Source organism: Erythrolamprus reginae, chromosome 3 (genome assembly GCF_031021105.1).
Source record: "Erythrolamprus reginae isolate rEryReg1 chromosome 3, rEryReg1.hap1, whole genome shotgun sequence".
Taxonomy (NCBI): Eukaryota; Metazoa; Chordata; class Lepidosauria; order Squamata; family Dipsadidae; genus Erythrolamprus; species Erythrolamprus reginae.
The window spans coordinates 196,175,677-196,189,349 of NC_091952.1; the positions used below are offsets into that span (position 1 = coordinate 196,175,677).

The window sequence follows — 13,673 nt, forward strand, 5'->3', positions numbered from 1 at the left end:
GAAAGAGTGAGAGGGAAGGAGAGAGAGAGGAAGAGAGAGAAACAGATAGAAAAAAGAGAGGAAGGAAAAGAGAAAGAAAAAGAATGGGAGTAAGGAAGAGAGAAAGAAAATCAAAATCTAGTTTGAAACTAGCTCAACTATTTAAGTGGCATTTTGATATTGATAGAGTTGCCCTATTATGAGCTCACTGTTATAGACACACAGTACAGTATTTTATTGTGAAATTCTGTGAGGCAAAACAGGGTGGGTTTTTTGTTTGTTTGTTTATTTATTATTTCTGTGCCGCCCAGTCCCAAAGGGACTGCCGCTCAGACACTATACTTTTCCGCCCACCCCAAAATAAAATTAGAGGGAACACTGGTTAGACCAGGAAAAAAAAGTAACCTTACCTGGCTAAAAGAATACAAATGACCCAGCTGTCTGCAAGGAGTATAAATCCTTCTATTCCCTACCATCCAGTCAGAGTTTAAGAAACTTCTTGGACAAGAAGCAAAAGGTCTTCAAAGAAAAATAAGAAATCCAGTTGCCTCTTGAAAAAAACATCTTTGGGATAACCATGACCTGGATGACTGAGAATCTCCATAGACATATAGGGGAAAAAAGTTTTATCAGATTTGGAGCAGACTTGAAACCATGTTTTAATTTCCTGGATAATTACCATTTAATCAGAAAACAGTTAATGTTCATTTAATATAACTGCCACAATTCCATTTCTCCTTGAACATTAAATCCCATTAATTGTTGGACAATTTCCTTAAACACATCAAGTCTTGTATTTCTCACAAGCTGGAACCTGGCAGCCAGTTTCCAGGATCAGGTGTTTCTAAGAATCCTGAAAGAAAACAAGCCAGTTATATTTGATTTTCTTGGTTCAAGCATAATTATTATTATATTGTCTTAAATGAAAAGCATACAAAAGAAATTCATCTTTATCCTCTGCTCCAAAACTCATTATGTATGAAGTTCTGCAAATATTTTTTTTAAAGTCTTTATTAATTATATTAAAAGGTCAATAAAACCAACACATAAATACATCTAACATTATATAAACACACACGCGCACACACACATATATACATATATATGTACTGTACTGTATATGTAATTGTATAGAAAACATTCAACATACATGTCAACCATCCTTTTGATCCTCGGTTTCTACAACCTATCAATAACATATTTTAAATATCCCATATGAATTCTAAACTGACAATTTTTCAAATTTATTCAAGCTTATGCTACTTTGGTTCGGATTTTGGGCTATTTTAGCCGGATCTTTTTCCTATTTGTAAAGACTCATTGCTTATTTGACCCCTAGGACAATCATTAAGTGTTGTACCACATGATTCTTGACAAATGTATCTTTTTCTTTTATGTACACTGAGAGCATATGCAATTGAATTGAATTGAATTGAATTGAATTGAATTCTATTCTATTCTATCCTTCTGGAAAAGCGCTTCTTGCTAGAAAAACCGCCTAGGGAAAGAAGCGGCGCTTCCACAATGAAGAAAAAAGAAAAAGACACGGAACGCTCGCAGGAGGCGTGGAGACGCTGTGAGCGCGCATGGGACAGAGGAGGACGTCGACGTGATGACGTAGGCGGAGCGCCAGGAGCGTGGTCCAGCCTCTTCAGGAGGCGTGAGAGAGTTGTGCTTGTGGGGCCTTCCAGGCCTGTTTGGGGGGGCCGCCATGGCTCATCGCTGCCTCTGGCTGTCGCGCGGTTGCTGCCGGCGCACCCCTACCGGAGTCCCCGGAGGTCAGCCGCACTTTTGGTCCCGAGGTCGAGCTGTCCCTTCCCGCTCCTTGAAACAGGTGAGTCACATACGAGAAGCAGGGCAAGGGCAGACGGGTGTCTTTTCGTTCCTGTCTCTCCACTGCTTCCCTCCCCCTCCCCACATAAGCCCTGCTTTGAGCCCCTTAATCGCCCGTATTGACTGAGCCAGCGGCTGGGACGAAGCGTAGTTGCGTAGCTTGCGTTTTATGGTCGCGGCTCAGAAACACAACAGATCTACCTCTTTCAGATCAGGATCGCTCACTTAATACTATTAATGACTATCCTATAATCCAGTGTTTCCCAACCTTGGCAACTTGAAGATATCTGGACTTCAACTCCCAGAATTCCCCAGCCAGTATTTGCTGGCTGGGGAATTCTGGGAGTTGAAGTCCAGATATCTTCAAGTTGCCAAGGTTGGGAAACACTGCACTACCAGCCTCTTTAGTATCATCTCCTAACCCCCAAAACTTTATCCTTAGACTATCCACTATTGACCTCTTCCAATTCCTAAGAGGTTTGTAAGGGGGCGTGCATAAGTCCTTAATGTTCTTCATTTTTACTAGTTGCATCCATTTGAATATTATGATTTCTAATACTCTTTTTCAAATGTTTTGACTTTCAACAGTATCATGTATCTTAATATTATCATATTTTCACTTGACAAAACAAATAAATATATCTAAATAAAAATAAACATTCCAACGCAATAAAATCTGCTCTCTATTCATATGCTGGGATTCTCATAAAATGCATAGCTAACTGCCTAATTCCATAAGGAAGGAAGCATTTAATTCTGCATGGTTTACTAGCACAGATTAATTATGCTTTAGTTAACAGGTAAGGAATTCTAGAAAAAATAATATTAATTCAGGAAAGAGATGAACTTAAAAGAAGTTTTGTTCCATTATCAATTGCAGAAATTTTCAAAACTACCACTGAAAAATATAGTGAACAGCTGGACAACTTGGCATGCTAAACCATAACATGGTTGGTTTGTTGCTTGCATAACTCAGTCCTTCATATATTCTATTACTCCTGAACCCCATTTTAGCAGAATATATATTTTACATCGTTAAACAGAAAAATAACAGAAATTTGTTTTTTTCAAAAGGCAACGACTATGTTTCTTCAAGGGAAAAAAACATAGCCCAGTTGCCTTTTGAAAAAGCATCTTTAAAACCACTATGATCTGGATGACAGAATCTCAGTAGACATTTGGTACAGCATTCTATTTCCCCTTTAGCAGACAATTTTACTTCCGTGTTAGTTGTGCAAACTACAGTACTTGTATTCCATGGCTCACATAGATATCAAAGAAGGGCTAACTGCAATTATCTAGACCTCCTACTCACATTCACAGACTATCTGATCATTTCTGGTGATCACTATATTGTTAGATATTGAGCTGTTGTAACTTCTAAGAAAGTCCAAATGAGCTTCCTGTATGTGTGTGATGTTGGATGTTAAAAGCCATTTCCAAGTACAGTGGAACCCCGACATAAGAGCTGCTCGACTTAAGAGCTACTCGAGATAAGAGCTGGGAGAGGAGAGACATTTTTTTATTTTATTTTATTTATTACTTGGATTTGTATGCCGCCCCTCTCCGCGATACGAGCCGAGAAGAGCCGGGCTGGCTTACTTTCCTTCCTTCCCGCGCTGATGCAGAGCCACTCGAACAAAGCGTCGTGCCCCTCTGATGCTTTCGGCGGCTTCCGAAGCGACGCTGGGCTCTTTTGCCGCCAAAAGCGTCAGGGGGGCGTGACGCTTTGTTCGAGTGGCTCTGCATCAGCGCGGGAAGGAAGGAAAGTAAGCCAGCCCGGCTCTTCTCGGCTCGTATCCCGGCACTTGGTGAGTGGAGAGGCGGTCGCCTCCCCTGCTGCCCCACTCTGGGGGTCCTTGGCTTCTGCTGGGGGTGGGGGGATCCGAACGCTGTTTTGAATTTCACATTCCGAGTGGCCCAAACGCCAAAGGCGAACTTCCGCACCTCAGGAGTTAGCTCGCAAACGGCGCGGCTGTTTTAAAACATCGCTGCCGGCCTGGGGGGGGAGAGGGAAAGGGGGGAGAGAAAGAGAGAGGGAGAGAGAGAAAGAGAGAGGGAAAGGGGGGAGAGGGGGGAGAGAAAGAGAGAGGGATAGAAAGAGAGAGAGAGTGAGAGATGCTCAGTGAGCCTTTCTTTGAAGTTGCCTTTCTTTCTTTCTTTCTTTCTTTCTTTCTTTCTCTCTCTCTTTTTTCTCTCTTGCTCTCTTGCTCTTTCATTCTTTTTTCTTTCTCTTTCTTTCTTTCTCTTTCTTTCTTTCTTTCTTTCTTTCTCTTGCTTTCTTTCTCTTGCTTTCTCTCCTTCCTTCCCTCCTTCCATTTCTTTCATTCTCCCTCTCTATTTTTATTTCTCTTTCATTTTCTTTCTTTCTTTCTCTCTTGCTTGCTTGCTTTCTTGCTCTTTTTCTTTCTCTCTTTTACCTTCCCTTCCTCTATTTCTTGCTTTCCTTTTCCTTCCTCCCTCTACAGGATTGGGTGGCAGTGAAGTTACTCTCCCCTTTCATAAGTTTCCTTGCTTCCTTCCTCTGTTCCTGTCCCTTCACCCTTTCTTTCTTCCTTTCTTTCTTCCTTTCTTTCTTTCCTTCCTTCCTTTCCTCCCTCCATTTCTTGCTTTCCTTTTCCTTCCTCCCTTCTTTCCTCCCTCTACAGGATTGGGTGGCAGTGAAGTTGAATAAATAACTACAATTTAATGAATAAAAATAAAAGTTTGCCATGTTGATTGTTTTGGGTAAAAAGAGGAAGGGAAGGAAAGCTCTCAGCTTATCATCTTATTAATAAATAAAGTTACATTTATTCTTGCAATGTCTTTTTGCATAATTTAGACTAACTTTGTGAGTTTTTTGAGGGCTGGAACCAATTAAAATTATTTACATTAATTCCTATGGGGAAAAGTCGTTCGAGATAAGAGCTGCTCGACTTAAGAGCGCAGGTCCGGAACGAATTAAACTCGTATCTCGAGGTACCACTGTACAGTGTTCCCTCGATTTTCACGGGGGATGCATTCCGAGACCACCCGCGAAAGTCGAATTTCCGCGAAGTAGAGATGCGGAAGTAAATACACTATTTTTGGCTATGAACAGTATCACAAGCCTTCCCTTAACACTTTACAATTTCCCATTCCCTTAGCAACCATTTAGATTATTACTCACCATGTTTTTTTCCTTAATAAATATTTAAAAAATATTTATTAAAGGCATATGAAAATTTGACAATGACATATGATGTCATAGGGGGGGAAAGGCGAAGTATTTTTTAATTAATATTTTTGAAAAACCGTGGTATAGACTTGTCGCGAAGTTCAAACCTGTGAAAATAGAGGGAACACTGTACTGCTTTCCTGGGGCTCTCATAGGAACTCAGAAGAAGTGAAGAAATGTACAATATAGTGGAAGTGTGACATCAGTGTGATACAATCCTGTATAAGTTTATGTAAATTCAAATCTAAGAAAATATTGAATGCAGGTTATTTATATGCTGCCTACTCCAACAGAACTCAGGGCGGCTACCAGTAATCCTTGCTGTAAGCATTTTAAGTTACTTTTAAATGTGCTTACAATTGTACTAACAAAATCTTAAGATTTTCACTCTTACAATGATCATTCTCATTTTTTTTTAGCTTCATGATAAAATGATCTCCCAGGTTCCTACAAACAGAAGCAGTGTCCTTGTAAATGTAATTGCTGCTTACCAAAAACACTTTTCCCAACCTCCAAAAGGTAATTATCGTTATATAATAGCAATATAGCATATAGCTTACATACTGTTATCTCCTTTATGTAAAAATATGTATACATACAGGTAACAAGACTTATTCTGAATGGTGAGAGATATGAAACTGATTTGCAGATTGTATTACGGTTTAAAAATACAGTACTCAAATTCAATCACTAAGTAAATCCACTGACATAAAAGGACTCTAACTCTCATTAATTTCAAAATATTGTTCAGAATAGGATCATGCCTGAAATCAATGTTTCATATATTTATTGTACATATTGTCATTTTCTGCAAAATGTATTTTATTAAAAAGTAGCAAAGTTTAAAATGTAAGCAATTGCATTCAATGAAATTTTCATTTTCATTTGGAAAATTCCTTGTATATCTTAAAAAGCTATACAGTAGCTACATCTTCCTGAAATCCTGTAATATCTGTAATACTTACTGGAAACTAGTATTCTGCAATGAGATTTAAACTCATAATATATATGCTTCAACGACTCTATAATTTGAGTTTCAACATCTTAAAATTCAATGTTATCAATAGAATTATGCATGTATTTTCATAACTGAAAACTTTAGCTGCAGGTTCTTTCAAATCAAAATTTTAAATTTTAAATAAAAAAAATCAAAGGAGGTATCTACAAGTGGACATATTTTCTGAAATTGAACAATTAATGGTCAATTTAATACTGATAAAAGAAACTAAAGAAAGTACACTGAGTTGTATTTATATTTTTTTTAAATGTAACATTTTTAGCTTAACACTAAAATGTCTACTATATTATTGTTTAAAAATGTTTAAAAACATTCCTAAAAATAATATAGTTAAATATTTGATTTTTGATGTTCCTTTTCTTTATGCCAACTGAATCAAATTCAGTACTATTAAATGTGGTTTTGTTTTTATAAGAAATGTGCACACATATGCAAATTTTGAATATCATAAATCATTCTAAAGCACAAATCAGAAATCATCTTGTCCATTACTTGTCCATCTTTATACTGGAAACCGCCAGGGATAATAATTTCCCCCCTTCTTTTGGTATTAAAAGGAATGTGTTTATGAGTATTAATAAATGTATTTTCTTTGCTTAATAACTGTAGTCATCTGATCTAAGGAGCTAGAAATATAAATATGTGTAAGAACTAAGATACAAATATCTCACTTGTTTTTTTTATTAGTAGGAGTTTTATTTGTTTGTTTAATCATTGCATTCAGAAGCCATTTGATAATTTATATAATTACAATTTACTGTTTTAGTCATCAATGTCAATGTGATTTTTATTTCCGTTGCTTTATTTTAATAGGATTTGAAAAATATTTTCCTGGGGGAAAGAAACCAAATGATGTAAAAGATCCTAGTGAGGAATCCAAAGGTACCAAGCCACTTTTACATTAGAGGCCCGAATGTAGAATGGATATTAACTTGGCTACTTCCATTTTAGTACTCATTAATTCAAATGATCACTTGTACTAGTACGCATGTTTATTTATATTATTTATTTATTTATTTATAATTCAGTGCTTAAACTGGTTCAAATGATTCCCTCTAAAGATAATCTTCCTGTTCTTCGCTTGCGTTATTTTACTTTCTGTAAATACCTTTTAGCTAGGGAAAAAAACAGTTGTGTTTACGCACATTTCAGCTTTGACTTTATCATGTTAAATTGCTAGTTCATTGTCAGATTTGTTATATATTAGGTGTTGCTTGAAAGCAAAGAGTATTGTTGTGTATATTACAGGTAGTCCTTGACTTACAATCATTTGTTTAGAGAACATTCAAAGTTGCAACAGCATTGAAAAAAGTGTTTTATTACTGTTTTTTACACCTGCAGCCATTGCAGCATTCCCAGAGTCCTGTGATCAAAATTCAGAGATGCTGCATCTGGCATGTATTTATGACAGTTGCAGTGTCCTAGGGCCATGTGATTACATTTTGCAACCTTCTGATAAGCAAATCAGGAAACCAGATTCACATAACCGCCATGTTGCTAACTTAGCAGCTGCAGTGTTTCACTTTAAAAAGGTTGTAAAATGGGGCAAAATCCACTTAACTAATGTGTTGCTTAGCCATGGAAATTTTGGGCTCAATTTTGTTGATAAATAAGAAGGCAAAGAAAAAGGGTTATATAGAGGGAAATAATATTCATAGGAGGGTATCAAATTCATCAAGAGTGTAGAAGAAAAATATTGATGGATGTTCCATTTCTTTTGTACATTGTATGCTACTTAAAGAAGTGAGGCCTGTATTGTAATAGTGCATCTGCCATCTTGCTAATTTTTACCTTTTCATCCCTGAATACATACATTACTGATGGAGTAGCTGAAACAGAATTAGCTGGGCAATCACAGCAAATAATATAGTTGAAAATATAGTAGGAATGATTGCAAACAATCATGTTATCGTGAATGAGAGATCTCCTTCTGAATCAGTTTGTCTGTCCGTCTCTCTCTCTCTCTGTCATTTCTAGATAGAGATCTGTCAAAAAACGTTTTCACTTTCCCCGTCAGTTGTTTGCAAAGAAATAGCCAGAAATTTGTGCTAATTTTTTGTCTGTTTTCTGCATAATACCAGAAAATCTTTGTTTATCTTTGCGTAAGTTACAAATTAGATGTTTAGCCTTCATTGATAGTTCAAACTATATTCATTGGAAGAGGAAAGACTCTGCTACGATGATCTGTAATTAAATTTCTTTCTCGCCGCTTTCGTGATTTTTTCTTTCTTAGCTAATGTGAAAGTTGCAGTTAAAATGGCCATAAAACAACTCTTTTATTACACTTGAATATCTTAATTTTTAATGACCACAGTTACAGAGGGATTTTGATATACAGTGTTCCCTCGATTTTCGCGGGGGATGCGTTCCGAGACCGCCCGCGAAAGTCGAATTTCCGCGAAGTAGAGATGCGGAAGTAAACACACTATTTTTGGCTAAGAACAGTATCACAAGCCTTCCCTTAACACTTTAAACCCCTTAATTACAATTTCACATTCCGTTAGCAATCATTTAGATCATTACTCACCATGTTTATTTATTAAAGTTTATTAAAAAAATATTTATTAAAGTCGGATGAAAGTTTGGCAATGACATATGACGTCATTGGGTGGGAATATAGGGAAAAAACCCGCAAAATATTTTTTAATTAATATTTTTGAAAACCCGTGGTATGGACTTTTCGCGAAGTTCGAACCCGCGAAAATCGAGGGAACACTGTACTTTTTAAAACTATGTACAATGGTACCTCAAGATACGAACCCCTCGTCTTACGAACAACTCGTGATATGAACCCGGGGTTCAGAAAATTTTTGCCTCGTCTTACGAACTTTTTTCGAGTTACGAACCGGCGTTCGGAGACTGCTGGGAAGCCGCGCGGCTGTTTTAAAAGGTGACAGCCGGGCGGTGGGGCTTCCCAGAAGCCTCCCGAACGCCGGTTCGTAACTCGAAAAACGTTCGTAAGAAGAGGCAAAATTTTTCTGAACCCCGGGTTCGGTTCGGGAGGTTGCTGGGAAGCCCCCCAGGCCGGCTGTGACCTTTTAAAACAGCCGCGCCGCTTCCCAGCTGTCTCCCGAAGCCGAACGCCGGTTTCGGGAGACAGCTGGGAAGCGGCGCGGCTGTTTTAAAAGGTCACAGCCGGCCTGGGGGGCTTCCCAGCAACCTCCCGAACCCGGAAGTTCGGCAAAAGTTCGGGGTTCGGGGGGGGTGCTGGGAAGCCCCCCAGCCCGGCTGTGACCTTTTAAAACAGCCGCGCGGCTTCCCAGCTGTCTCCTGAAGCCGAACGCCAAAGCCGAACTTCTGCGTTCGGCTTCGGGAGACAGCTGGGAAGCGGCGCGGCTGTTTTAAAAGGTCACAGCCGGCCTGGGGGGCTTCCCAGCACCCCCCCGAACCCCAAACTTTTGCCGAACTTCGGGGTTCGGGGGGGTGCTGGGAAGCCCCCCAGGCCGGCTGCCACCTTTTAAAACAGACGCGCCGCTTCCCAGCAGTCGCCGAACGCCGTTTTTTTGCGGGGGTTTTTTTGGTTGCACGGATTAATTGACTTTACATTGTTTCCTATGGGAAACAATGTTTCGTCTTACGAACCTTTCGACTTACGAACCTCCTCCTTGCACCAATTAAGTTCGTATCATGAGGTATTACTGTATACTTTTTAAAACCATGTACAGTGAACCCTCGAGTTTCGCGTCCTCAAGGATCGCGAAAGGGCTATTTCGCTAGTTTTCAACCCGGAAGTAAACTCCACCATCTGCGCATGCGTGCCCTTCCACGCATGCGTAGATGGTGGAGTTTCCCCGCCGGGCAGAGGCTTCCCTGGGTCTTCCCCTTCTTGCCCCGGTAAGACCCCAGCGGCGGTGGGCTGGAGCGCGAGCTTGGGGCACCCTAGCTCCGCTTCCCAGCTGGGAAGCGGAGCCGGCAACAGCGTGGGCGGGCGGGCGGTGCGCGCGAGCTTGGGGCAGCCTAGCTCCGCTTCCCAGCTGGGAAGCGGAGCCGGCAACAGCGTGGGCGGGCGGCGCGCGCGAGCTTGGGGCAGCCTAGCTCCGCTTCCCAGCTGGGAAGCGGAGCCGGCAACAGCGTGGGCGGGAGGGCGGCGCGCGCGAGCTTGGGGCAGCCTAGCTCCGCTGCCCAGCTGGGAAGCGGAGCCGGCAACAGCTTGGGCGGGCGGGCGGCGCGCGCGAGCTTGGGGCAGCCTAGCTCCGCTGCCCAGCTGGGAAGCGGAGCTGGGGTTTCCCCAAGCGCGCGCGCGTTGCTGGGGCCGCTCCCCAGCTGGGGAGTGGATCTGGGGTTTCCCCAAGCGCGCGCGCGTTGCTGGGGCCGCTCCCCAGCTGGGGAGCGGAGCCGGGTTTCTCCAAGCGCGCGCGCGTTGCTGGGGCCGCTCCCCAGCTGGGAAGCGGCCCCAGCAACGCGCGCGCGCTTGGGGAAACCCCAGCAACGCGCGCGCGCTTGGAGAAACCCCGGCTCCGCTCCCCAGCTGGGGAGCGGCCCCAGCAACGCGCGCTTGGGGAAACCCCAGATCCGCTCCCCAGAAAACCCCAGGCGCGAGCAACGGGGTGGGCGGGCGAAGGGCGGGCGGCGGTGGAAGTAAAAACACCATCTGCACATGCGCAGATGGTGTTTTTACTTCCGCACCGCTACTTCGCGAAAAATCGATCATCGCTTGGGGTCCTGGAACGGAACCCTCGCGATGATCGAGGGTTCACTGTACACTTTTTACAAACTTCAAACTTGACAGCTTCAAGACTTGTGGACTTCAACTCCCAGAATTCCTCCACCAGTCATGCTAGCTCAGGAATGGGAGTTGAAGTCCACAAGCTTTAAACTTGCCAGGTTTGAAGACTCTTGCACTTCTAATCCCTAACTCAGGGGCTCGGGAGTCTTCAAACTTGACAGCTTTAAGACTAGTCCTTCAGGATTGGGCGGCATAGAAGTCAAATTAATTAATTAGTTAATTCAACTCCCAGAATTCCGCCTGGAAATTTATGATAGGCTTCCACCCATTGCTTCTTATGAAATCCAGTACTGTCCCGGAAATTTGCAAGCAGGTCTTTGTAATATTCCAGTCATACCAGTTTATTTCTTGATATCTTCCTGAAGGGCTATCTGTAATTTGTAAATTGGTTATAGAACTGTCTCCCTCAGTATTTACATGTTCTAATGCAGAGGTCCCCAACCTTTTTTGCACCAGGGACCGGCTTTAAGCTAGACCAGTTTTCCATGGCCCGGTGGGGGGGGGGAGCTAGCTGGCAGCGGCGCCGTAAAAGGGGCGATCAAGAGAGGAATGGGTGAATGAATGGACGGAGGGTGGGAAGGAAGGAAGGAAAGAGGGAAGGGACAGGAACAGAAGAAGGGTGCAAAGGAAGCAAGGAAAGGTGTGAAAGGGGAGAGTAAGAGAGGAAGGAGTGAAAGAAGGGAATGAGGGAGGAAAGAAGGGAGGAAGGAAAAGGAAAGCAAGAAATGGAGGGAGGAAAGGAAGGAAGGAAAGAAAGAAAGAAAGAAGGGGGGAAGGGACAGGAACAGAGGAAGGAAGCAAGGAAACTTATGAAAGGGGAGAGTAAGGGAAGAAGGTAGGAAGGAGAAAGAAAAGAAGAAATAGAGGAAGGGAAGGTAAAAGAGAGAAAGAAAAAGAGCAAGAAAGAAAGCAAGAAAGAGAAAGAAAGAAAGAAAGAAAGGCAACTTCAAAGAAAGGCTCACTGAGCATCTCTCACTCTCTCTCTCTTTCTATCCCTCTTTCTTTCTTTCTCTTCCTTTCTCTCTCTTCTCTTCCTTTATCTCCTCTCTCTCTCCCTCTCTCTTTCTCTCCCCCCTCTCTCCCCTTTCCCTCTCTCTTTCTCTCTCTCCCTCTCTTGCTATCTCTCCCCCCTTTCCCTCTCTCTTTCTCTCTCTCCCTCTCTTGCTATCTCTCCCCCCTCTCCCTCTCTCTTTCTCCCTCTCCCTCTCTTTCTCTCTCTCTCCCCCTCTTTCTCTCTCTTCTTCTCACTTTCTCTCTCTTGTTTTCTTTCTGTCTCTTTTGCTTTCTCTCTCTCTCACTCTTTCTTGTTTTCTTTCTCACGCTCTTTCTCTCTCTTGTTCTCTCTCTTGCTATCTCTTTCTCCCCCCCTTTCTCTCACTCTCTCTTTCTCACTTTCTCTCTATCTTGCTGTCTGTTGCTATCACTCACTCTCGTTCTCCGTTCTTCTCAGCGGTGACGCGTGCACGCCCTGCCCGCCTCACCTTTGCGAGAGCACTTTCGCCCCGGGCTCTCAGCAAGGGGGTTTGCAGGAGAGGTGGGGCCGGCGAAGGTGATATTCAATGTCGGGGGCGCACAGGCGGTTGCACGCGCTCCCTATCTCCCTGCTAGCCCACTCGGAATATTCAAAATAAGAAAAGCCTTCGCCGGCAAAGGTTTTTCTTATTTTGAATACTCCGAGTGGGCTAGCAGGGAGATAGGGAGCGCGTGCAACCGCCCGTGCGCCCCCGACATTGAAGACCTCTGCTGAGAAAAGCCTTTGCCGGCATTTCCTCTCGGCGTCAAGGAGGCGCAGCGGCGGGCGGAGAGAGGGAAGGGGGGTAGCGGCGTCCCTCCTGGCCTTGGCGGGCCGCCCGACCCTCCCCACCTCCTGCAAACGTGGCGGCGGTTGGGGACCTCTGTTCTAATGGAAGTAGCATAATGATATAATTTGAATATTTTTAAGTGTTTTTCTTAGCGTGTTATCTTGAAGTGGCTGAGTAGACACAAACTTCGTAAAATTGCAAAAGCTCCAGATGTTGACAGTTTTATGTACTTTGTAGGAAAGAACCCATGTGACTCCTGACATGAAGGCAACGCTTGCCAGAGATATCTTTTTCTATAGCAAAACTGAAACTACACTAATTATTTCAATGAAATAATGCAAAAAAAGTCAAATGGGTCCCATTTGTTAATGTTTAAATCTGATTAAAATAGTATAATTGTTATATAGTGCAGTTAATTATTTCCCCCCTCTTTTTTATCTTAAATTCAAAATTGGCATGTGATAACTTTTGAAAAAAGACTCCAGGATTATATTTGAGGTTTTCAGAGACCTCAGGTTCTGGACCTTCTGGCTTTCAGATTGTCGACACACCAAAATGACTGGAGCTTTCTCATCATGTATTGAAATAGCACTATCCTGAATGATGGTAGCTGTATTTAATTAGGTGGGAAACAGAGGACGACAACAGTTAATATTAGATGTTGGGTGTAACAGTGATTCTTAATCAAATTTGGATGTTTTCTTGATACCCAACAGTTCTAGGTTAGATGTGCAAAATATAATTTTGATGGTGGTATAATTACCATATTTTTGGAGTATAAGACACACCTTTTTAACACACATACACCCCCAAAAACATGGGTGAGAATGTATATTACCCCCTCATCCACCCCCCACTTTTTGGTCTATGCCTGCCATCAATTGACCTCCTTGCAGCAACAATAAGCAGAGCCTGATTAGCACAAGCCATTGATTATCTGCCTCCCGACACTCAGCTGATTGACTGAAGTTGCAGGCAAGCCCACCTGCTAAAATGAAAGTGAAACTAAAGCTGCACAGAGGCAAATTGCTGGACAGATCAGACTGTGCTGAAGCTGGCTGTTTGTTTTTTGCTCCAAGGAGATAAGTCAAATAACTATAAATGCCTATAGAATGTTCA

General features: G+C 42.5%; 1 protein-coding gene across 1 annotated transcript in view; it reads left to right on the plus strand.

The window, feature by feature from the left end:
- Positions 1-1,545: 1,545 nt before the first annotated feature.
- AFG3L2 (AFG3 like matrix AAA peptidase subunit 2) overlaps positions 1,546-13,673 on the plus strand; it is a 32,717-nt gene continuing 20,589 nt past the window's right edge. Inside the window, exons 1-3 of the mRNA XM_070747506.1 lie at positions 1,546-1,813; positions 5,428-5,527; positions 6,840-6,908. Coding sequence (XP_070603607.1) covers positions 1,691-1,813; positions 5,428-5,527; positions 6,840-6,908 — 292 coding nt within the window. The 5' untranslated portion in view covers positions 1,546-1,690. The remainder of the gene's footprint in view (positions 1,814-5,427; positions 5,528-6,839; positions 6,909-13,673) is intronic.